This window comes from Dermacentor albipictus, chromosome 4, assembly GCF_038994185.2.
Source record: "Dermacentor albipictus isolate Rhodes 1998 colony chromosome 4, USDA_Dalb.pri_finalv2, whole genome shotgun sequence".
Lineage (NCBI taxonomy): Eukaryota > Metazoa > Arthropoda > Arachnida > Ixodida > Ixodidae > Dermacentor > Dermacentor albipictus.
In genome coordinates this window covers 104030742-104056060 of record NC_091824.1, presented here as the reverse complement: position 1 = coordinate 104056060, position 25319 = coordinate 104030742, and the positions used below count along the sequence as shown (strand labels likewise).

At 41.6% G+C, this 25319-nt stretch overlaps 2 protein-coding genes across 8 annotated transcripts in view; both read left to right on the top strand.

The window, feature by feature from the left end:
• Nucleotides 1–1462, top strand: part of Sse (extra spindle pole bodies like 1, separase) — a 111089-nt gene extending 109627 nt beyond the window's left edge. For all 4 annotated transcript variants that reach the window (XM_070537302.1, XM_070537305.1, XM_070537303.1 and 1 more), the window contains exon 28: nucleotides 78–1462. In XM_070537302.1, coding sequence (XP_070393403.1) covers nucleotides 78–300 — 223 coding nt within the window. In that variant the 3' untranslated portion in view covers nucleotides 301–1462. The remainder of the gene's footprint in view (nucleotides 1–77) is intronic.
• A 3745-nt stretch (nucleotides 1463–5207) lies between these two features.
• Nucleotides 5208–24388, top strand: LOC139059202 (uncharacterized). Of its 4 annotated transcripts, XM_070537301.1 has the most exons (11): nucleotides 5263–5746; nucleotides 5823–5923; nucleotides 5993–6058; nucleotides 6174–6397; nucleotides 10007–10319; nucleotides 12488–12649; nucleotides 13936–14040; nucleotides 14762–14939; nucleotides 17837–17942; nucleotides 22212–22271; nucleotides 22799–24388. In XM_070537301.1, the coding sequence occupies exons 2-10, from the start codon at nucleotides 5844–5846 to the stop codon at nucleotides 22256–22258; spliced, it is 1281 nt and encodes a 426-aa protein (XP_070393402.1). In that variant the 5' UTR covers nucleotides 5263–5746; nucleotides 5823–5843; the 3' UTR covers nucleotides 22259–22271; nucleotides 22799–24388. The 4 variants fall into 4 exon arrangements, with proteins under 4 accessions (XP_070393400.1, XP_070393399.1, XP_070393402.1 ...); XM_070537299.1 differs by lacking the exons at nucleotides 22212–22271; nucleotides 22799–24388 and adding an exon at nucleotides 20960–21143 and having other exon boundaries at nucleotides 5208–5746; nucleotides 5799–5923; XM_070537298.1 differs by lacking the exons at nucleotides 22212–22271; nucleotides 22799–24388 and adding an exon at nucleotides 20960–21143 and having other exon boundaries at nucleotides 5261–5746.
• The last annotated feature ends 931 nt before the right edge of the window (nucleotides 24389–25319 follow it).

Below are 25319 nucleotides of genomic sequence, written 5' to 3'. Positions count from 1 at the left end.
ATCTTCTAATGGAGCACAGATGCCTTTCACACTGCCATCTTCGCTGACTGACACACCTTTTGTCGCTGACCTTCCAGCCCCTCCGTGGTGGCCAACCTCTGGGACGTGACTGACAAAGACATAGACAGATTCACGGAGACTTTTCTCAGGCACTGGGTTCCGAAGATGGGCTCCGACACTCACATCTCGGACATCACCACAGCCGTCCAGCTCAGCAGGAGCAGCTGCAAGCTGCAGTACCTCGTTGGCGCTGCTCCTGTTGTTTATGGACTGCCTGTACAGAGCAAGAACGTTCAGTGATACCTGTTCCTTTGAAAAAAAGTTTGTTGTGTGTGTGTGTACAGGTGTAGAAGAATGCATGTTCTTTGTGTAAATACCACAGTTCCTTTCTTTAAACTGTTAAGGACCCAGGAAGTACCACGACAGTGGGAATTCCGTTTATCATTGCTCTATCAACCTCTTGCTCTTGTGAGAGTCGGCACAATGGATGCAATGCCTCAGCTAGCATAAAATCCAGTTGATAGCCATTTCCATACTTTTCCCCCCATGAAAGGAGTGGAAAGACATGTTCGCAAATAAAATCATACAGGTACTACACACTGCGATTGTAGTGGTATTACTTTGCTGGATGTCAGCTATCAAGTGAACGACACTAGCCCAATGTTTATGCATTTATTTTTAGGTGTGAAGATAAAGGATTTGTGAAATACCGAAAGTATGCTTCATACAAATGTTCTTGCACCTGGAATGCAGCCAACAATGCTGTGGCCTCGACACCATCATGGCTAACACAGTTATGTATGCAGGAAAGCCTACTTGTGGTATTTCACATAGTGCATATTGTATTTGAGTGAACACTTCTATCTAATAATCTTGCATTCAAAACCATTTTTTGGGGGTGGGGGGGGGGAATATTCTAGGTATGGTTTTTAGGCTAGCCAAACGTTGACATTTTACATGCAGTTCAGAAATTGTTTAACATTTCGGAAAATGTTCAGAATGTTCCACAGGTGATACATTTTTCTAGGCTTCATTTATTTACATCGCAATTATAATTTTTGTATATCCCTAGAGTTGAAGCACTTCCTTTTTTTTTCAGCAACTTGAAAGCTTTGGTTCTTACTTTTTTTATAGAGAACACTTATTTACATAATGTGTGTATTGAATGCTCTGCCATTTCTAATGTGCCAAATTTGCCACAGGACGATAAGTTTCATTGGTCAAAATAGATTATTCCAAGCTGCACAAGCACCAAAGAATCGAAAAAGCTGCTGTCATGTTTATTCAGTTATCATAGAACATGGTTCTCTCGCTTCCGAATCGTACATGAAATGTGTGGCACTATCAAGCATACAAGCAGCCATTGAACAAAAAGTACCAAGCCTGGTTACTTGAAATTTTTAGCTCTGGCAAGTTTTATTGTACTTACATACATATAAAAACATGGAAGTTCATTTTTAAACTGGTGTTGTGTTCCTTTTTAAAGTTAGTGTTAATATCGAAATACATACACATTGAATACTGCGAACTACACTTGGAAACAAAGTGTGCATAAATTTTTGTGTGCAGCTTCAAAGTGCATTCTAGCATGAACAAAGGCGCAAAAGCTCCATTTATTGAGGCCATCTAACTGCATATGAGAAGGCAGTATAGCCTGCAACCTAGCAGTCAAGCTGCATGTAAAGGGAGCATTTTAAGTGCCTTTGTTCAACAGCAGATAGTTAAACCTTGATATAACAAGCATGTATATAATTATATAATGAAGTAAATCTCGAATTTTTTTTTTTTCATTAATGTTGGCTTGTCTGCTCGTACCGAATATTTGTTACACCGAAGGTATTTGTGTTGGAAACAGCTTCATTATTGCAAGTTGCAACTACAAACCGAGATGTCAGCAGGATATACACTTCTATACTCAAAAGCTTCAAGTGGTTGAAATAAGCATAGCCAGAGTGATGGAAACAATTGGTACCCCAATTGGAAGAGAACACTTGGATTGCTTTCCAGAGTCCGTTATAGCTAAGAACGCATGTCCCACATAAGCATTCAGTGAGACTAGTGAAATATTTAACAGGTAAGCTACTCATTGCCCTAACTTTTAGGGTCCAGAAGAGGGCATCACGAGTTTAACAAATTCAGTGTTCCCTCTCGTACAAGTGTACAATCAACGCCTGCACTCCTAGAGTGGGCAGGTGTTGTGCCCCTCTCTAAATTCAAGAGCACCGTACCCTCTTGGTGGCAGCTGCCAGCCTGCTCCCTCCCTATTTCCCTTTCTATTGTATATGTGCGTGTTTTCATGTTGAATAATATAATACAACACCTTCAGGCAGTTGAGGTTACTAAATCTTAAATAAAATTGTTGTAGCCAAACAATCTGGCGGAACATAGCGACCCTGTATGAAAACTATGTTGAGTCAGCTGCAGGATGAAAATGAACTACCATGAAGGGAAAAAGAAATGCAGCATCTCGTAGTCTCTCTCTTCAGTGGGCACCTCAACTGTGGAAATCTTTATCAGGCCTTCCTTTGTCTGATCACGCAGAAGTGCAGCTGTTTGGCTGGAATGGCACAATTCTTTAGGAAAGTGCTAGAATGTTGATTAGCCTCCCGCGTTCTTTTCCTTACTACGCAGTGCTGTGCATGTTCGCGGTTTGACAAATTGAGAAACATTCCGAGTGATAAGTGCGAAGGAAGAGTAATTACCAGATACGCACAGCAGTCTACATCAGCTTAAGCAGGATCCAAAATGCCCAGATGTGCCGCACTCGTGCACACTAAAAGCTGCTACACATCCTTATGTCAACCCAATGATCAAACATGCGTGACTTTGGCAAAATTTTAATTCACGTTTGCACTTCAATCGAGCTTAAAAATTTTGAAGCTGATATTTTTTTTAATGAGCACTGAATCCGCTCGTGGGTGCAAAACCTTGCAAGAGTGAAAAAATTTGGAGAACGCTTAAACTTTGCCTTTTAAGAGTGGCACACAATAGCATTCAAAGGTCCCCAACTGCTCGCGCAATTCTCGGAAACTGCAGCTTATGCAACCGTAATGTTTACGGGGAAACTCTGGCGGCGAACACTATGCACGAAAGCGAGCTTTTTTAGAAATGCAGCCTCTTGCATGGGCTGATCTTGTTTCGCACTTTTTTTAACATTTCATTCTGAGAAGATTTAACATAGAGGCATGCATTGTCAGCGTCCCCTTTCTTATGGATTAGAATTATGTTAGCGTTCTTCCAAGATTCCGGTACGCTCGAGGTCATGAGGCATTGTGTATACAGGGTGGCCAGTTTTTCTAGAAAAATCTGCCCACTGTCCTTCAACAAATCTGCTGTTACCTGATCCTCCCCAGCTGCCTTCCCCCTTTGCATAGCTACCAAGGCTTTCTTTACTTCCGGTGTTACCTGTGGGATTTCGAATTCCTCTGGACTATTCTCTTCCATTATCGTCGTGGGTGCCACTCGTACTGTATAAATCTCTATAGAATTTCTCAGCCACTTGAACTATCTCATCCATATTAGTAATAATATTGCTGGCTTTGTCTCTTAACGCATACATCTGATTCTTGCCAATTCCTAGTTTCTTCTTCACTGCTTTTAGGCTTCCTCCGTTCCTGAGAGCTTGTTCAATTCTATCCATATTATACTTCCTTATGTCAGCTGTCTTATGCTTGTTGATTAACTTCGAAAGTTCTGCCAGTTCTATTCTAGCTGTAGGGTTAGAGGCTTTCATACATTGGCGTTTCTTGATCAGATCTTTCGTCACCTGCGATAGCTTACTGGTATCCTGTCTAACGGAGTTGCCGCCGACTTCTATTGCACACTCCTTAATGATGCCCACAAGGATTGTCGTTCATTGCTTCAACACTAAGGTCCTCTTCCTGAGTTAAAGCCGAATACCTGTTCTGTAGCTTGATCTGGAATTCCTCTATTTTCCCTTTACCGCTAACTCATTGATTGGCTTCTTATGTACCAGTTTCTTCCGTTCCCTCCTCAGGTCTAGGCTAATTCGAGTTCTTACCATCCTGTGGTCACTGCAGCGCACCTTGCCGAGCACGTCCACATCTTGTATGATGCCAGGGTTAGTGCAGAGTATGAGGTCTATTTCATTTCTAGTTTTGCTGTTTGGGCTCCTCCACGCCCACTTTTGGCTATCCCGCTTGCGGAAGAAGGTATTCATTATCCGCATATTATTATGTTCTGCAAACTCTACTAATAACTCTCCCCTGCTATTCCTAGTGCCTATGCCATATTCCCCCACTGCCTTGTCTCCAGCCTGCTTCCTGCCTACCTTGGCATTGAAGTCGCCCACCAGTATAGTGTATTTTGTTTTCACTCTACCCATTGCCGATTCCACGTCTTCATAGAAGCTTTCGACTTTCTGGTCATCATGACTGGACGTAGGGGCGTAGACCTGTACAACCTTCATTTTGTACCTCTTATTAAGTTTCACAAGACCTGCCACCCTCTCGTTAATGCTAGAATTCCTGTATGTTACCAGCTATATTCTTATTATTCAGGAATCCGACTCCAAGTTCTCGTCCCTCCGCTAAGCCCCGGTAGCACAGGACGTGCCCGCTTTTTAGCACTGTATGTGCTTCTTTTGGCCTCCTAACTTCACTGAGCCCCATTATATCCCATTTACTGCCCTTTAATTCCTCCAATAGCACTGCTAGACTCGCCTCACTAGATAACGTTCTAGCGTTAAACGTTGCCAGGTTCATATTCCAATGGCGGCCTGTCCGGATGTAGACAAGATATGAGCAACTTTAGTGATATAAAAAACTTTAGTGCCGTATGGAATATTTTTCGCCGGCTACGACGCCGACACCGGATTTTCTGCAACACTGTGCCCTTAACGCTATAGCGTTAACATGCGACAGCCACAGAACAGCTGGACTACTTAAATTTACTGCTAACTTTGATGTTACCGTGACGGGATTTGTAACGCAGCACCGTGTCGCAACGCAATACTGAAGCCGAACGCGACCGAACCATCACGGTACCCATAGTAACGGTACCAGTCATGTGACGTGCCGGTGCGGCCTGTGGTAAGGAGTACCAACCCTTGTAACAACTACCACTCACTTCATATTGGACTGTATTCCTCCGCATTGTACGCACAGCAGTAGCTTATGGTAGCGGCTTATACCTCATAACATTTATACCTCGCACATATTTTTCACTTTTATTGACAGAGAAAGCAACTAAATGTGACCTCATAGCGACATAAAAATTTTAGTCGCGAGTTTTAGTCGTGCCTATGTGTTATGACAACGCGGAAGTGCTTGGGTACTTATGGGTGTGCACAGTCCGGTGCTCTCGGCGAGTGTACTACACCGTAAATGGCGAAGCGGTGTTTACGTGAGCCGCGCCGATGTAGTAGACGTTTCGCCGTGTGACCGTGTTGTCAAGGCAATGCAGGAGAATCGCGCTTTGTTTATCTTCGTCCTAGCCACACGGACTAAATTCCTGAACATCGTTACTGCAATAAGCGCGTGAAATTGATCAACGGCGTGGTATTTCCTTCTGCTATGCGATGACTACTAGTCGTTCACCGTGTCCGTGTTCATTGCCTAACATGGTATACACAAGGCCCTTGATCGAAAATCGCCGCGCCGTTGGACCAGTGGACATTATTCGGCGCCTACTCGTGTAGTTGTGCCGCGTCTATCGTGTGCCTTTGGCTATGATCATCGACGTGAAGGTAGTCGGGGATCGAGACCTGTGTTGATGATCTAAGAAGGTAAGATGTTTGTCATAGCTTCTTTCGCGCGCTTATTTTACCTTCCTTAAAGCTGTGTCCTGTCAACCGCGCTTAGGAACCACGGGAAAAATCGGCAATGAGTGTGCTCACGGAAAATTGCGTCCTGTCGCGAACGCGAGCTCAGGATCTGAAGAGCGTTCGGAAACTAAACTGCTGGTACGTTCGACTTGTCAACTGCTCTGTCGTAATGTGTGCTACTTCTTACATTTGAACCGTCGATTTTAGGGGAAGCGAGTTGGAGGACGTCAGCATCGTGCGAAAGATGTCTCACGTCGAAGTCCTCTCGTTAAGGTGCGTTTTTTTAAAGAAAAGGAACAGAAAGTTGCAAGTTGCGCTGGGGCTTCTGTGCCCCAGTTTAATCTCGTCGTCTTTCCGTGTTCTCATTTCGCCTGCTATTTTCTTCCAGCGTCAACAATATCAGCACACTAGCAGACTTCGCGCACTGCAAGAATCTCCAGGAGCTTTACATACGAAAGAACAACATTCGAGACTTGAACGAGGTTCTGTACTTAAAAGATCTTCCGAAGCTTAAAAATCTTTGGTTGGCCGACAACCCTTGTGCGGAAAGTGAAACCTACAGGATGACGGTGTTGAGGCATCTGCCAAGTTTGCAGAAACTGGACAATCAAAGTAAGTCTCTGCTGTTCTACCTGAAAATTAATCTAATAACCGGAACTGAGCACATTTCTGTTGCGCATATACTTTTGATAAGTGTTGTGCCGGTGAGCAGGTAATCGAAAAAGTAGACCGTGCAATTATAAAAGCGGACATCTGACAGGAAGAATGTTGGGACGATGTACTTCACATATTATGGGCATTCATCCCTACATGTGAGGTGCACAGCGCATTTTAAACAGTAGTTCCGATTGACGTGCAGTGCATAATATGCTCTTTTTGTGTATTTTCATGTGGTGTACTTATTGTAATTAATGGCTCATGTTATTCTGTTGTACGTAAATGTGCCGTTTCATGCCATATATTAGATCAGTGTTAGATCACTGTGTCAGAATAATCTGTAGTTGCAGCATTAGTGGGTCATATGCTCACGCAGATTTTCAGATCAAATTAACGTCACAAATAGACAAAACTGATCTTCAAGGGCTTCATTAAGGGTCTGTGCCCCTTGCAGAAACTTGGCATTTTTGTAGCATGCATACAAACAGTAACTAAAGCAATTACATGGCGGCAGTAAAGCACTGAAAAAAAAAACTAGGAGCAATATAACAATACCAGAGAAAACAATGTAATAACAATAATTGAATAAGGAAAGTCACTGATCAGTAAATGATTTATAGAATTTCAGTCAACTGAAATATATACAAGAAATGCACAAACTATATATGACACATGATAATGTGAGTAGATTCACATGCATGTGGGTTAATTAGATAACTATTTATTATTAAAGGAACTGTCTAATGATTATGGCAAATTGTATGACAACATATGGTTACCATAAGTAGTTATAACTCTTTGAATGCACCAAATGTCACTATCTAGTTTTAAATTAGCAAGCTTTGTGAAGAACGACTGTTGCATATTTGAGTGGCAGAGACTCATTTGAAATTTGTTGTATAGTTGCGGTATGGGAATAATATTGAGTTCTTAAAAAAGGAAACCGGGGGATAGTGTGGCTGTCATATGGTACATTAGCAAATATTATGTATGGTGCATTTTTGAATAATGTGCAGTGCAATTGATGAATGTTGGAAAATGTAGTGGTTATCCACACCGATCAACAGTAGTTATAACCGAAAGAAATAAAGAATTAAAATTATTTTTAATTGGGAGCAGCGTTATGTAGCACAACATTCCTAAAATTTTAGCAATTTAAAAAATTCGGCTTGAGATCAGTGAAATGTGGTTGTTCCAGGACATTTACTGTTCAAACTCTAGGCCAAGTGTTTTGATTGCACAAACCGTTTGAATATTTGAGGCAACGATTCTTAGAAAAAAGCTAGTTTCATGCATGGCCTTATTCCTTGGTCTGAAGGGCATGGTTATTGTTTTTTTAATGTTGATTAATAACGAGTTAGAATGGCAACATTTGTATTATGAATAGTATAGGCTCACTGTTGCGAATTTAAGCTGCTGCGAATTGATCACGTCTGTTCCTATAAGAAATAAACTAGTGTCATGTGCATAAACAATATATGTGACATCATGATCAGTATACTGACAATAGCAATTGCATACAGAATAAACAGCAGCAGTGCCAATTATGGGCTTTCCTCTGAGCACCGGAAAGTATAGACTTGATGTCAGATGCCTCATTATTTATTATTAGTTGCTGATGCCTAAAACCAAGATAAGATTTAATTATTTGCAGAAATATTCCATGAAAATTAAGTTTATCAATTAGTTTTTGATCGTCTATGCAGTCAAGTGCTGTATAAAAATCAACAAAAATTCCTAGTGCTATTTCTTTTGATTGAAAGGCTTGAAGAATGAGTTCTTTCTGGGTTAGTAGCAAAATAAGTAAATTCTAGGGTTTTACATGCCAAAACCACAATATGATCATGAGGCAAGCTATAAGGCAGACTCTGCATTAATTTGGCCAGCTGGGGCTCTGTATTGTGCACCCAATGCATGATACATGGGTGTTCTTACATTTCGCCCCCATCAAAATACTGCCGCCACAGCTGGAATTTGATTGTGTGGTGTTGGGCTTAGCAGCAAAACACCAAAGCTACCACGGCGGGTGAGTTAGTAGTGCTGTCTCTTTTGACATGATTTGCACCCCACCCTCCGTTTCCCCCCAAGATGTCACAATGCTGATGAATAGAACATGGGAATTATTAAAATTTGGAGGAACACCACTTCAGCCATGAATTTTTTCTCATGCTTGTACATTAGGGCAGTGTAAAATTAGGCAGCAACAATGTACCAATTGCTCTATAAGAAGCACATGAGATTAGAGAAAAGTGCAAAATACAGTAATGTTTGCACTTTTACTAAAATTCATTTGCACTGACTACTAATGAATTTAGCAATAAATTTAGTGAATGTTAAGAAAAAGAGTAATGTAGGTGTAATCAAGTTAGAACTGACAGGCATCTGCAGATGTACAGCAGTCATATAATAAATACATTTATTAGCTGCAGAATATGTCCCCAAGAGCTTCTAGAATGACGTGTTTAAAAAAATGGCTGTGGCTTAGCTAAGGTTAAGCCCAGGATGCGAAGCATACTAGCCTTTTTTTTAGTTGTTGAATCACTGTTTAGCCTGGTGAACTGCTGTTGCTTGGCTATATTTGGTTCGGCTAGACGAAGAAACAACTCATGCGTTACTCTGCTGATTCCTTTATTTTCAAACCAATAAATACGCTCTACCGCTATCAATACCGCTATACCGCTGGTATAGCAGTATTGGTAACCTAGTATAGCGGGAGGAGCGGGAGTTAGGCCGCAGTACCATCTGTGCGACCGCAGGCGAACGCACGAGCTGAGACCCAGCTATGTAGCTACGCGGCCGCAAGCGAGCGCGCGAGTTGAGCCTCCGCTTTTGCAGCTGCTATGACGTCATATGGTAGCTACGCAGCCGCGCGCAACGCAGCAAGGAAGAGCGTGGTTGTGCGGCTAGTATGCTTCGCATAAAATCACCTATTTGAGGCAACAACAGTTGGTGTTTGGCTAGAATGAAAACACAAGAAAGTGCTCTGTGCTCCCCTTTGTTTCCTCCCTAGGAGTAAAAAAAAATAGTAGTGTATAATCTTGTGCAATTAGAGCACAAAATTGCAAAGTCTGTGCTAAAAAACACACATATATGAGAATCTGATTCCAGCAGTTCATTTATCAGTTTGGCTTTTGGTGGTTTATTGCTTATGGGTTACTGCTGATATAAAACAGATTTAAAGATTACTTTGTGTAATTGCTGAATAGTCAGTATTACGGTCTTAGAACTGCTGACTGGCCACATGCAGAATGCTGGTTACGACAGTCAAAACCAGCCAAACAACTACCTAGTCACACTTTGCACTAACATACTGTAGCAATTAAATTTGGTATGCAAATTATTATGGTAGGATTCATTAGTGAATGTATATAACTCCTTGAGCATGTGAATAGGTCTAAAGTGATGTGGCATTCTTAATGCTGTTATGTTGAGCTGACGGCCTTCAGGCTTAAGAAGGCAGGAACGATCAATCACATGTTTTCTTGTTGGGAATTCTCGCACGAAACACAGAGCAATACAGCTTCTGCCGCTTACCTTGCTATTTTCTGTGGTTCTCTGTACCAGCTGTTCAGAGCCACGAGGTTGAGAGAGCCCAGGTACAAGGGGCGGTGCTTACTCTTCCTACCCTCGACACTGCTGCTGCTGAGGACAAGACGCCACATACAGCACCTAGCAGCAATCACAATAACCGTCAGCAGTCTAGTGGCAGCCAGCCATCAGCCAGGCTCAGCCCACCGCAGGCCCAGCAGAACGGCTCTGAAGATGGACATCACAAGTACAGCAATGTTCCACGGCCAAGGGAGCTGGATGTGGAAGTGCCTGTCACAGAAGCGAATGTGCCAAACAGGGCAGCCACCTTTAACCCTCCAGTGGCAAGGTATAACTGGCTACGGTTTTCATGAGCTAATGTAGGACATGAACAGGTTAGAGCAGATCCAATTAGCTGAATTTAAACATTACAAAGAATGCAGTACAGTAAGGACCATTTCAGTGGAATGCCTGCTATGGCCTCACATTTTTTGTTTGTTGCCTTTGTCATGGTTAGTAGGCTTTATGCATTTCCACAACAAAAGATCTTGTGCACCAATGATCACTTTTGTGGCAGCATCTAGCTCCAGACATCTTACAGAAAGGCCAAGCTGCTAAAATGCTGTATTGACAACACTTAATTAATACTAGAGTAGTCATTGCAGTATGCTAATATTAGTCTCAACAGTACGCAATAATTGGCTTCAATTGGCCTATATGCTGCCAACACCATGCTTTACAGTCGTGCAGACCTTCCGGAGCACTGCTGGTGATCAGTGGAGCAGCTGAACTTGCAACTTTTTGTCTTGATAGAGATGCCTTTGCGTGACAGCTATGATGTTTGTGCAAAGCAATCTGTTCATTCCAATTAACTTTGTATGCCTAAGCCGATTAAAGCCTGCAACATTGGGAAATATCTGCTGGTTGCATGTCAGCTTATGCGCATAAAGACTGGTGTATAGATGTTATTGCAGTTGTCGGCATTTATGAAAATGTTCAGTGTGCATTTTGTTTGGCTTAAAATTCTGCACGTTCTGAATGTGCAAAAAATGTAATGGCAGGCTTTTCGTTGTGTTTGCCTCCCCACCTTTGTAGTCTTTGTTATCACCTGTATGGGGGCGTCACTTGTGTAGAGAGATTTGCAATCACCATTTCACCGCGATGCACAGCTTGGTAGCAGTGCCGCTGCTTTGAGAGGATGTGCAAATACAGTCATTGTGTAAGCTTTTTGTGTAGCGGAGGAGTGTTGCATAGATAATTTTATGCTTTCATGTTAAAGACTTTTGGCGGTATATGTTTTCTGGAGGCAAAGATGTGGTTGGAACATTATCTCTTGCTCTGGGGCACCCTGTAGTGTTTGTGGTGTCCGTCATTATAGGTTAACCTGCCAATGCAAAACTTCACTGCTAATTGAACAACTTTCATTGTCGGCATCATTTCAACTTGTTCTGTGTGTTGCTGTGCTTTTCTTGTAGTCCTAATGCTTTTGCTGTGATTTAGCTCATGTTTAACTTAGTGTCAATTTGCAATTTCTTATTCAAGTATATCTGGAGCACACAAGTACAGTTATTAGGAAACCACTGAACTGGTTTTGGTGAAAGTTGCTGCATTTGAAAAAGAAAGATTATTTTCAAATTTCAGCCATTGGCTTTCATAAAGAAAAAAAAACGAAATGCAAAATTTGAAGGTTTGGAAAAGCTCTGCAACTCTGTAGTTATGTAGTTATAGTAAGTCTGTTATGAAAGTGCTTAAAGGGATACTAAAGCGAAACAATAAATCAGTTTAGACTAATGAAGCATTGCTTGCGAACCCTGCTGGCAGTCATTTCAAAAAAATAGTTGATTATTAGATGAGAAAATGAAGGTCAAAATATCAGTATTTGAATTTCACGCCGAAACTCCCGCGCCGGTACGTCAACATGATGTCAGGGATTCTAAAGTATGTTTTCACATTGGGGCCGCGTTGGCTGAATAAAGGTTCCCGAAACTTGCCATGTTTAACATTTAGTTCCTTTAGAACACAATGTTGTCAATCTGTACCTCTATATATAATTAGTAGGCCCTAGAAGATGCCATCAAAATCCAAGACGTCACAGCCCCCAGGTGCGGGAACTTAAGTAGGTGTCGCCACCCATATTTCATTCTTGCGCTTTTACTGGCTTACCAAATGTCTTATCGTTGTAAGAGGGGTGTTTTTGGTATTGTAGAACAGTAATTTACTGATGCAGAAGAAATCGTTTTTCACTTTAGTGTCCCTTTAAGTAAACTGCATTTGAATCATTTATTTGGATCTACAGTGTACCATTATCTGTTCAACAATAGTCAGTTTCCAGCAGTTATTTAAATAAATAATGTAATAACATAGCAAAAATAAAATATGCAAATAAGTTCAATTTATTTTATTTTGTCCACTTTCAATGCAGTGGCAAGAGCACCTTGCAAGCTGTCATGCTTTAGTTATGTGTTTATGCATGCATGTACGTGTTCGGTACATGTAACAGTGCTGTTTATTGTGCAGTACTCCATGTAAAGATCCCCCCCGGCTTGCCGAAGCTGCCTGCTCTCCTGTGCTCCCCAACATGCCTCAGGACAGCCACGCCTCGTGCCAGGGCATGTCACCTGCCGAGCAGCATGCATTTCATGCACGGGTCCAGACACTGATGGATCACTCGGGCCGAAGGTCAGTCCTGTGGGACACCGCTCAGCGACAAGGGTCTAGTTGACATTACCAATAGGTGATCAAAGGGCATGCTCCAACATCTTTTGAGATGACAGTTTTGATTATCATTGAAATAATTTTATTCATGATAACCAGTTACCTGTTCCTCTGTTTTAGTAGGAAGGTGGTTGCCATCTGGGTCACAGAATGTCGCATGACCACAAGAAGAGATGACTCAGGGAAAATGCCAGCTGCAGTTGCTAGGCAAGAAAAGAAGAGTATGATTGAGAAAAAGCCTGCAAGCAGGTTCCAGAATAAGCCCGGCTCAGTGGGGTATCCCCAGAACAAAATGCATAACTGCACTAGAGATGGGTGGCAAGCAACTGCTTGTAGCTTGTGCTGTTCCCTCGAGTTTGGTCATAGGATTCTGTTGTTGGGCTGGACTATGCAGCGTGGTCACATATAATCAAGTATGCCTATTCTTGTTTCCTGCTGTCGTCATTATCAAGCATAAAAAATTGGTACTCTCCATTCTTGGTTACAGTCCAGAAACATTTAAAAAAGTGTGCTAAATTTAATTCGGGGAGTTTAGTTCTAACTAGAAAAAAAAGGCAGTATTCCAGAATTTGGTGCAGAAAAAACAAAGAAGATAGTGAACTACACGTGGGAAGCTTGTAATTTGAAAGGGTTTATATATCGGCGGTACAAGTTCAATACAGAATAGGTACTCTATTATGAGTGAAGAGTGAAACGACAAGTCATATCGGCAAAAGAGACAGTGTGCATTTGGAAGCAGCTACGACATTCAGGAGAGCTAAGCAGACTTTGGTAGTACGACACATTAGGTTAGTTGGTAATTTTCTATGGCACTATGGTTACAGCATGAAAGGAAAACATAGGACAAGACGAGATTGTCCTCATCTATTGTAAGCTTCTCTCGTTTCCTGCTTTCTCCCTGTAGTCCTAATACCACAAGCTTTAATAAGTAGAAAGATGATACCATTCAACTGTTTTGTGACACTGGTGTCGGAGGTCTTATGTATGTTTGAATATAAGGGGACAAATACCATCATGTGAAGCTAACTGTCAGTCGCAGCGCTGGACTAGAGAAAGCACAAAGCTCTCTGATTTTTTGGCATTGGAACATCTTCACATACTGTATACCTGGTAGTGCTCTAACCATTCCATGTAAAGGCTGAGCATTTGGATAACAAAGTATATCTTTAACCATCATGTGTACACATAGCATGTGCAATTCCTTTGCAGTGCAAGGATGAACACCTTTCTTGTTCACTTTTTTCATACAGGTTGCGGAAGAGTGCAGAAATTACCTGTGATCCAATGGCACTTTTTGAAGGTGATGACCCTGTAGCTGCAAGACAGGCCAATGCTCAACTAGGTGACACTCGACGGTAAGGTTTTTTTCTGCTTCTCTCTGCCCCCCCCCCTTCCCCAAAGGATGCAGTCATTTCTCTGGAACTTTATCAGCATCAATAAATTTCTAAGCCATAACCAGGCATTTTGCAAAACATTTTGCAGCATTTGCATGCTGGAAACGATCCAAATGACATGGATAAATGTGAAGATGGCAAGCTTATGTCTTTTGTGCCGTTTTTAGCATGTAGCCTAACCAACTAGTACAAGCCAACACCTTGCAGAAATTAATTTTCCGTTTTGTTCTGTGTTGTGTTGCTGAGAGGTTGCTTGTAACCGCACACACTGTTGTGTGATACAGAAAGTGTACAGACTAAGCACTCCTGGCATTTCCTCAAAGTTTAGATATGGGCTGTAGCCTTGATCACTTTTGGTTATAGGTATCACTACCATTGCGTGTTGTTTGGCTGCACCAAAAGAAGGAATACCAATGAATACCAATACCATTTGAACATTCATATATTTTGGGCATGTACTTTAATACCCCTTAGTGGTGAAATCCTTGCACAATTGATGCCCATCACTGCAACAAAGCACAAGGCTGAATGTTACATTGTGTAAATGAAGTAACAGTATTGCCAAAAGTATCCAATCAAGATTGCAGCCTTGTTGCTGTTGTTTTTGTTGTGTGTTGAAAATATAACATCTTGTTTTTTATCTTTCTCTCACTGACAACAACAAAAATGTCTGACTGGGAAGGTTTTCATCCGTGGAGTACCTGCACACACACTCCCTGGAGTCGGACGCACTGATGTCCCCACCGCCGGTCGACGGTAATGCACGAGGTGGTGCTGCTATGTATGCCGAAGTGCACAGGTCACACAAGGCTGAGAAAGGCTCTCCAACTCGCCTGCTGCCCAAGGGGGGCAAAAACAGGGTCAGTGCTATGAAGTGTTTCCTTTTCACAATGCTGTTAAAGAGCCTTCTTAAGGGTCGTAGAATATTTTTTAGAGTGCAGTGTGCAGAGTACTAAGTCGTGACCATCTACTACAGTATGTTGTAGTCTGCTGGGTCCAATGAATGTGCTGGGCCCAACTTTCTGACAAGGCAACTTGCTCTGAAGAAAAATACTCTTGTCAATGCTTTGGCTCCAGCTTGTAGCTTTCCTTGTTCACCCGCTGTTGATAAACATATAGGCATTCAAAAATGTGTACCATATTTGCACGTAAATAATGCAAGGAGAGACTTTCGGGCTCTCAGAAAAAGAAAAAGATATAAACAGTAGGGCCTCGTTCATACATTTAGGAAAGAACTGCGAGAAAAAAACGGGCTAACCAGGAAAACGTACGATCCTAACTGATACACAAAAGGCGAACAAACTCAACTATTGTTCATATCTAGGTAACGCAGAGCGTTGTGCGTATCGTTGCAGCGCAAGACAGTGATGCTTGTTGAGCCGGTGGTGCTCCGGTGGTGCCCCGGTGGCCCGAGACGTGTTTTGTTGTTATCGTATTGCATGTTGTGTTAAGAGGGCAACGGGAAACAGAAACAAGATTGAGCTGGTGGGTGACACTGGATGCCGCCATAGCAAAACATGATTCGGATATTGCGCTGCCTGCAGCAGGGAACGGCAGCACATGTCGGCTATCGCCTATTAAAAGCGCGTGCTATGCTTTTGACGGCACCACACGTTGTGAAACAGATAGGCAAAGATGCTTATCGCAATGGGATTGGCGGTGATAGCTGTGAATAGTGCGTGCAACCACCCCGGAGAAGATTTGCTGCTACCGAAATGAGAAACTGAGTGCGCACCGGCGTTGTCACGCGAGACAGACGGGCGAGTATTGTGGTGAAGCTGCCATGGTGGGCAGCTATAGACTGTTCTCGATAACGCATGCCTCGCGTTTTCTTGTTTACTTGGGAGATAGCGGCCGGAAAGCATATCATACGATTGGAGTTTGATGACGTACTGAACGTTGGTGCCAAAAAATCGGGTTTTCCGGCAACGTATGAACTTAAAAAACGAGTGTAACTCTATTGCGTCATTTTTTTATGTTCTCGAATGCGAACGTTGGTGCCGGGAAAACGTGTGTAACGAGAACGTATCAACGAGGTTCTGCTGTATTGTGATTGTAATATGAATTGACGCCACAAAGTAACAGGAAACTATGCATAAAGCGGATGCCTGCAGGGCTTTAATCACTGTTACTGCAAAACTGCCATCGTAAAATAGAGTGAAAGGGCGAGTGCTGACATCCTTTGTCACTGTCGGCGGGAATGGCATCATCCTCTGCGACACCCACCAAGGTTATTGAACTGGCAGCTCTAAAGGCAGTTGTACAAGTTTTGTGTGATAGCAAAACTAGCGCAGCACTATGTGATAACGAAACTACTGAAACATGAAAACAAGGGCTGTGAAGAGTCGAGCGAAAGTGAAACTTTTCAAGTGCTCACACCGTTCGTTGTCAAGGGTAATGTCAGTGTGTTCTTTCTTCTAAATATGAAATAGAACTGGACAAGTAGCAGTTTCTTTCATCTTGTAATGCAATACAATTATGTTTTTGTAATGAGTGGTTGAGTACTAGTGACAGGACTTGAGGAGTGCCTTTATCATTGGGCAAGTACTGGAATGTCCCGGAGGAGTCTCTAATCGTGTTGTGCATTTACCTCAATTTCTCGATTACTAAGGCTCTGTTCGTGATAATATTGATGTCTTAAAGATTCTCGAGTACTAATCTATCACTTTAGCCTGACTTAATATTTGCCTTTAGTGTCTCTTTAAGAAATGCCCACGGCACAATCAAACATGGCAGAGCCTTTCGCAGATTCCACGGTGATTCAGTTTGGCTTTGAAGACATCAGGCATGACGTGTCTGCACAACAGTGCCAATCGTCTTGCTCAAGGTTGCGATTAATATGCCGTAACCACATTGATGCAGCACTAATAGTGTTCTGAATCAGAAGGAAGATGGTGCAAAATGTGCAGTGGCATTGTAGCACGCGCAGGAGGGCCCATATGTGGCAGCAGTCGCGGTAGTGCTGAGTGGTCTAGTTCACAGAAAGAGAAAGAGAGACACGTTATATTCATGTCACGAACCCAAATATAATGCGTGACACGTGCTAAGACAGGAAATTTTAAAGAAAAAAATATGCTCATTATATTTGTGCAAATATGGTAATAATGTAGGAGCTTTATTTATTCATAATACGTTGGCGCATTAGAGCCAGGCAGGGCTGCTGTGCCATCTAACCTTAACCAACTGTTCGCAGTACCTCAAAGGTCCCAATAATCAGTACGTTGCACAAGGGGTGTGCTTGAAAAGCAGCAGGTCAGATTAGATGTCGTGACTTCATGAATGGTGTTCAAAAGCAGTCTTGATACGAGAAATGTCAGTGATGAGGGTGATAGTAGAAGAAAGGTTATTCCATTCTTGGGCTGTGTGACAAAAAGATGAATGTTGGAATGTAGCGGAAGCATGGGCATGTGGTGGATACACCGTATTAGAGTGCGTTAGGTGGGAGGTGCGATGTGCTGGAGTAATTTATTTGGTCATCTGGGGACAGTGGCTGAAAGAACCTGTAAAGATGAACTGTTTTATGGTGGCAGGCGAGTGAGGGATGACGTTACTCGGATTTTAAAGCTTAAATGCTTGTGTTGTAAGTCTATATATTCTACTGTACGCCCATAAAGAGCTCCTGTTTGCCAGCATGTTGGATTGGGTGTACTGTGCTGCCCCATGACGAGTCTATGAAGTGGCTTTTGCTCAACAGCTTGTTTATTTGTTATTGTTTCTGCCATTATTTTTCTAAATTGTATTTTTGTTGGACCCGCAGAATGCGAACATACTTTCAGCCGTGCTGTGCCTCATCAAAGAGCTCGACTATGCCAGCCTGGAGGTTGTGGAGACGGCGATTCACTGCAGGATGGAAGAGATGGATGGTTAGAATCCCTGCTTTGAGCGCCTTGCTCTGGTTGCGTCTTACGCAAGCAGCATTGTAATGTAAATTCCACATTGTACAAGCTTAACGCTGCGCAACTTAAGAAAAGCGACGAAGTGGAGGTAGCTATTGTCACTTATTTATTGATCAATGTTGCTGGGAGTTTGAAGGTGGTGGTCACTCATCTACTTGCCAAGTATGTGTGTATGTATGATCCACAAGCTGTGTGGACTTTGTATGACTAGACCTTAGGAATACCGGTTGTGGAGTTCATTTTTGATGTGCAAATTGGGATTGATTGAAGCAGGCTTGGCTAACTGCAATCTGTAGTATAGAAGTTTATGTAGAGGTATCCAGATTACTGTTTGTTTAGAAATTGATGTTCAGCATTACAATGCAACTGCCCTCGTGTTCGAACAAATTCGCTGCTAGGTTTCGTGATTTGACAGCTTCATGTGCCAATGAAGGTTGGAGTGTTACAGATTAGTTGGCATTCTCAGATGGTGCGGTAGGAATGGAAGCTGGAAAGCCCTGCTGTAAATTGTCTTTTATAATTCCTTCTAGCAGAACTTGCACATAATCATCATGCTGTATTTGCATATACTGTTGTCGGTAATGGTATGAATAGGCTTAGGCTTCCAGAGTGCAGTTTTAATTTCCAGTCCTGGAAAACTCAGTTGGCACTGCATTATAATGACATTCCCTTACACTGCATTTTTTGCCTTCTTGTATGTAACATGCATCACAATCTCCCTTCCCTCATTTTTTTTTTTTGCTTAATGATATGGTATGTTGGAAGGTGTCTATGTGTTCTATTTTTTTATATTTACATTACACTGTATAATCAAACGCTATTTTTACACCAATGAGCTTCATAAACAAATGAGATCCATAATGTATGCTACTTACTGCAGACGATTGCTAATAAGAACAGACCCTGCAGTTCTTCATGCCAAAGTGTGACCTTGTTAATTAAGGGAGCCAAATATGGTTTGCTCTGCATTCTGCATTTGTGCATGTAGCTATCTTTTGTACGAGTTTCTCATTTTGTCAATGTTCTTTTTAAATGATACAAGCATGCTTATTTATTGAGCACTGTCTAGTACTTGTTTTTGTGTGTTTAAGATACTCGTACAATGCTGGAGACAGCCTTTTCTTGACAGGGTTGTATGTGATATATTCTTCTTCTTATGTCCCTGTCACATGGTCACCACCTGTGACATCTTGGCAACTTTGCAGACCATTTGGAAGAACTTTTTCATATTTTTGTAACTCGGCCTGGCTTGCACACTCAAGTATTCATGTTAGACACTGAAGGGAATTGCCAGATAGGCTGAAATGCTATATACTACTATGTTGGATCTCTTGGCATCTCCAAACTACTGCTAAATAAAAGGGGGTGGGGCTATCAAAGGAGCAAATGCTCACCAAAATTCCCTTATAACTAATGATTTTAATTAATCATATATAGTGAAGTGCAAACTTCTTTTTCTTTGGGTCCCTTTTGATCTAATGAAATTCTACAAAAGTTGCAAACTTGAGTTCTCTTTTGTTTTTGTAATTGTTCTTATTAGTAAGCAAATTACCATTAAGATTCTTTTGACAAGAAATTTGTGAATATCTACTTTATGTTTTACCATATTTTTTCGCATAGTAACCTGATTCAATGTTCAGAAAAAGATTCAAATGAAAAAAAATATTGCTTTTGAAAAGCTGCATTTCCTTTACACATGTGCCACTTACCTTATTGCCTCAACATGTAATAGTAAAAAGATAGTAATGCGCCAACCAGTGTGCAAGAGTAGGCGGAGTTAGCTGTGATATTTCGTATAATCTGGTGAGCGCGGTTCATTTCCAGCAAGCAGAGTGAAAGGATCTGCTGGCTGAATGAGTGGGACTTGTATGTGGCAACATCAGCACCAACTGCTACAACTAGTGTTACTCTGTTCAGGTCACTAAAAGCAGCTCGAGTTAGCAAGCCTCAGACAAACAGCCCATGATTTATGACATCGCGGAGTGCTGAAGCAGAAATCTCGAAGTCCCCATCTTTTGATATTATGTTTTTTCTTGTTGTTTAAAGCCTCTCTCTGTTTGAAAGTCTTGTTTCTGGTATTATAGACGTGTAATCTACCAGCATGGCTTCACTTTGCAGTATGTCCATCAATGTCCCTTTCATTATTAAAGATTGCATGTGAGCACTAAAATGGAATACAGTCCTTGAAAGTGGTCACTCAAAAAGAATAGTTTAAGTGTAATTCCTCACGTCTATTGTTAGAGGCAGCCTTATATTGTAGCTGTCCCAACAACCATGGGAATGATGGGATGGAAATTGTTAATTAGCTTGGCTGAGAGTGTACTTGTGGCTTGCTTGATTTATTCTGTTTAGGTACAGTTTATTTAACTGCTTATATCACAGCATTCCTTCGTAGCAGCTAAACAGTGAAACTCTAAAGCTAACCTATATTTCCATGAGATTTACATCACTTGAACAGTGATTGGCATTGTGTGTGTGCAACTAAATTTGTCAATAACTTAATTTCGAAATTTGTGTGGGGGCATGGGTGTGTGTAATGCACTGTTATGATCTCCAATGGCTCAGTAAACAAGCTTTAATATTACTACTGTGAGTCAGAAATGTAGCAAGTGATCGATGTACCATCTTAAAGAAAAAAATAAGTCTGCCAGTATCAGTTACTTTTCTTAACAAACCAGACACCGCAAAGTAATATAATGCATCACATTAACATTTGAGTCCAAGTATACTAACAAGCATTTACCTCCCATCATTCTGTTGATAATCAGATTGCCACATTGGCCGCTTTCGTGGATATTAATTCCAGATTACCATCCAAAAAGTCCTGCATAAGTTGCTAAAATGCTGTTTGTTGAGCATTGCCATGTGATGGGGACGTGTGAGTGCTGAAGTGAGTCATTCCAAGAGCTAGGTGGATGCAGTGTGCTTTGTAGGCCATGATGTTGTGTCTCAACTTGTGTTTGTGCCACTCTTCAACCTTTCAGACATGGTTAAGAGTGCAGCTGTTGAAGAGAGATGCAAAACTGATAAGCACGCAGACACTGATGAAGGTCGCTGTGGATCCAGTAGCATCTTAGAGGACTTCTTTATGGCTGTGAAAAATCTCCTGATAGCTGTCCCATAACTTTTTTTTTTCTTTTGGAGAATACAAAATGCAGCTTTCTGTAAGCCTGCTTATCTCACTTCTCTATGCACTTTTGTTTTGTGATCTGAGGCAGCACCACGTTTGTGGTGATCTTATACATCGTGAAATTAAAGAACAATTTTAGAAGTTTAACGGTGGATGCGCACAACTGTTACCTCTCTTCATAGCATAGGATAAGTTTTCTGTGAACTGTTCCAGCCAAGAAAAGAGAGGTGGTCAAACAGCTTAAAGGCAAGTCTTCCGCATCTACAAGAGCCCAGGAACTCACTTCATAGTGTAACGGTATACAAGCTTCTAGCTGATGCGAGATGGTTAAGTGCCCCGGTGATTGTTTTTTGTTTCCTTCTTTCTACAGAGATTACTTCAGTGTACAACACACAATTTACTATTGCTCTCTACTTAAATCACTACTGGGTTGCCATGTCACTACGTGTGGGCCTGGATTTTGGAAAAGTTTAGCTCTACCTCTGGAGAGTGTGGTAACTATGATTTACAAACAAACAAACCACTTTGTTGTTTCAGGATACTGACACAGTATTGATGATACAGTGCTGTCCCAACATTAATAGCACCCTGCTTTTATCGAAATACTTACATTGAAACAACCCTATAGTGGATCATGTTGTTGGCATTCAGTCATGCTAGGTACAGGTCATTTTACAACACTTTGCTATCCTGGACAAGCCGTTCTTATCACAGCGAGTTGTGCCAGTATAGCCATAGTTTCATGCTTTAGTTATCGAAGTGAAATCTAGCACTGCAACCACTCAACCACTATGGGAACATCTCACAGGTAGCACATGGATTGCAAAAGTGAATAACTTTCTTCAAGTTGTTAGACCAGTTTTCCTGTATGTTTTTGCGGGACGATCCCGAAGCCAGTACACTGTAACACAGTAGCTTAAAATGCTAGCTGCTACAAAGGGGTAATGCAAGAAACTAGCATGCGACGCCATGCGCCAGATGTATCAAAGCACGGCTTTGGCACAAGAGAAACCTGCACGCGATCATGGCCTAATGGTTAGATGATTGGGCTGCTGGGCTTGAAGGCAGAGGTTCGATCTCGCCATAATTCACGCATTTCTTTATAGCATTATGGACGTACTTCACCCACTGGAAGTATCTAATGGCAAGCTAGAGCTGTGTATCAGGTACGTAAGCATGTCACAGTGTGCACGAAATTGCAAGCTTGTGAGAGATAAATTGTTTAGAAAAGTCACTTTAATAGAGCGAATAGCTTTCCGGAAGAGTTCAGCTATTTGCTTTCATTAACAATCATTGATGATTCCTGCACAGTTTCTAAGCATGAAATGCTTCATCACTTCAGTAGGATGATTAATTGGGCTAGTTAGTGTGGCATTAGACACATACTGTACAGTTTCAGAGGGGATCCCAGTGTATATTCTTCAGCAAACAAAAATAAAGCTTTGCTTACCCAGTGGCGCCAAAGATTAGACCAATGTTCTTGTGGTCACGTGTAACTGGAAGTTGGGCATGAGCAATCGCCCAAATTGTGCACTTGGCAGTTTGAGCAAGGTGTGAAGTGTGCAGGCTTTAAAGCATGGAATTGCTGGTGCATTCACTTTGGAGATAACAGGAAATAGTACGTTCATAGCACGTCTCTTGCTCAGTCCCGAAACTGGTAAAATCATTGTGCTTGGTGTGCACATGATTTCAGATGAAAAGAAGCAAATTCACCGAGCATAATGGACAAATTTGAAGTGATGAGTGTTCCGCAAACAGTATTGCCTGGATCAGCATACGAATCTCCTGGAAAAGTCTCCGTTATTTCTATGATGTCTTGTGGACTGCAGTAGACAGCTTCCTATGATTGCACAAGGTGCCTGGCCTGCCACGAGAAATGGCATGCAGTATGGTTAAGGCTGCAGTCTCTTTCCATTGTAACCAGTGTTGCGGAGACACCTTGAGCATGCTTGTATCGCAACCATCACCTAGTACGAGACATGGAATAAGAGGTGCACTATCAATATTCATGTAAAGAAGCACTTCATGCTTGCATCTACCTCCGTATCGCCACATGGAAGGACTAGAGTATCGCTAAATCTGTATGATGACTGGACAGCAGAATTTGCCTTGGGTAAATGTTTTAATATTTTCTAATGCTCTGAAAGCAATCACGAAATGTACATAAAATCAGAATAATTATTGCCATTTCCAAGTTGTCTTTAAAAACTGCAGTATCAGAACCCACAAAGTTCAGACAAATCTGTGGAGCACCCATAATTCCCATACTGGCGATGGGTGCAGACATTAGTGCCCAGTTTCCTTCAGTAATTTTAGCAAGAACTACTATGAGCATAACTGGTGATGAGCTGGTTATGGTTATTTTACACAACAATGGCTGCTTGCAAGTTATATTTTGTTAGGTTGCTTCAAGTGACATTTTTAAGTTGGGATGCTCTCAATGACAAGGATATTGTCATTTGAATTTAAGTTGCGTTATTTTTTCCAATATGTCCAGATTGTTAGCTCAAAAGCTAACAATAACTAAAAGTGAAAATATGTGTTGACTGGTGTTGCTTACCTATCTGATTAAAGCGAGCATGTGACACATTCTAAGTGTTAATGTGCTGCCATTTCAGTTCAGACGAATGGGACAGCACTTTGAAAAAAATATGACGAGTTGCTAACTATGTGCTGCTGAATCAAAGGGGAAAGACAAGCCCATGTTTCCCAAACCAGCTTTGTCTTAGTGGCCACGAATGTCAATAACAAGTGGTTGTGATTGTTAATGCTCAGTTTTTTCGTTTATATAGTAAGTTGCATCATCTCAGGAAGACTTGGCACTACAACATGCTTGTTTACATTTGTATGTGCTGGTGCACTTCTAAATGTTTGCGAGCTTGTTTTCAGCTGTTTCTTTTTTTTATACCGGGGCTGCTGTTTAATGGAGATGTGGAGTGTTACTGTGATTTTGTTATATTGCAAGTACGACTTTCTTCAATAATGATTAAATATAAGGTTTCACAAACATAAAGAAACTATCTCTAACTTTAAGGCTCTTTTGCTTTTCTTGCCGCAATTTTGGTCCCTTGAGCCACACTTAATTGCCATGTGCATTTATGAATTGTACAAATTTGCCGCCAATACAAGTTGTGCCCCCTAACAAGATGCATGTATATCTGTGTGTTTTAATGGCAGCGACATAACATCTGCATGTTGCTACTTAAAGGTGATTTTTTTTTATTGTTTGAGACATATAAGATTACACACAGGAAATAAATTGGGAGATGCTTTGATACCGAAATGAGCAATCTGCATTTCTTAGGGGCATGTCAGAACTTGTTGACTCCCCCCCAACACACACACACAACCTCGTTCACATGTTCGTGAAAAAAAATGTGAAAAAAAAAACGTACTAAGCGGGCAAACGTACAATCCGAAGTGACAAAAAATTTTGACAGATTCAATTAATGTTGACATTCACGTAATGCGAAGCGTCGCGCAGATCGCTCCGGCACGAGACACCGACGCGTGTCGAGCTGATAGTGCTCCAGGAGGCCAAGACGCATTTTGTTGCTTTCCTATTGCATGGTGTTTTAAGAGGCGATGGGAAACCGAAACGAAATCGAGCTGGTGCAGGCTGTGCAGGCTGATGTTACATGCCTGTGAAAGTGTTCTTTTAACAGTTGACAGTGCCATGTGCCACATGGTGCACACAAAAGATTTAATTAAAACGTTGTAGGGCCCCTAACAGCAAGTTTTTTGTCTTTTCCTGGTGAGAAATGCTAATCTTTAAGGTGATCAAGACTAGGTTCAAAAGGGGACAAATTAAGCAACAGTGTATATACTGTGTCTACCCTTTCTACATGCCAGATAGTGTTTGCTTGCTTTTCCAGTGTTATTGAACTATCTTGTGTTATCTGTTATCTCTTCGAAAATTCTAAGTTACATCCAACAATGTAGCTTCTTCTGAAAGACAAAACTGTCTTGTGAAGCAGGATACTGCAATGAGATGACTATGCTGAGCACTGGTGGTAACCTCTTGTAGGCTGGGTAAGGAACTTGAGGAAGACTTCTGTCCATGCGGTTATATTTAGTCTTAACTGTAAGGCTTGAATGGTTTCATATACAATAAACTTATAATGTGCATGTTAAGGTTATCTGAACAATACATTGTCCCTGATATAGAGCCAACGTAGCGATTTACAGCAGTTGTTTTCTACTTTTTCAAGCTG

Bases quoted from the DNA above. Each gene is read 5' to 3' on its own strand.
- LOC139059202 (XM_070537299.1), top strand. From the start codon at position 5,844: ATGAGTGTGCTCACGGAAAATTGCGTCCTGTCGCGAACGCGAGCTCAG. The intron at 6,398-10,006 runs GTAAGTCTCTGC...TCTCTGTACCAG, and splicing joins GCAGAAACTGGACAATCAAA to CTGTTCAGAGCCACGAGGTT. The intron at 10,320-12,487 runs GTATAACTGGCT...TTTATTGTGCAG, and splicing joins TTTAACCCTCCAGTGGCAAG to TACTCCATGTAAAGATCCCC.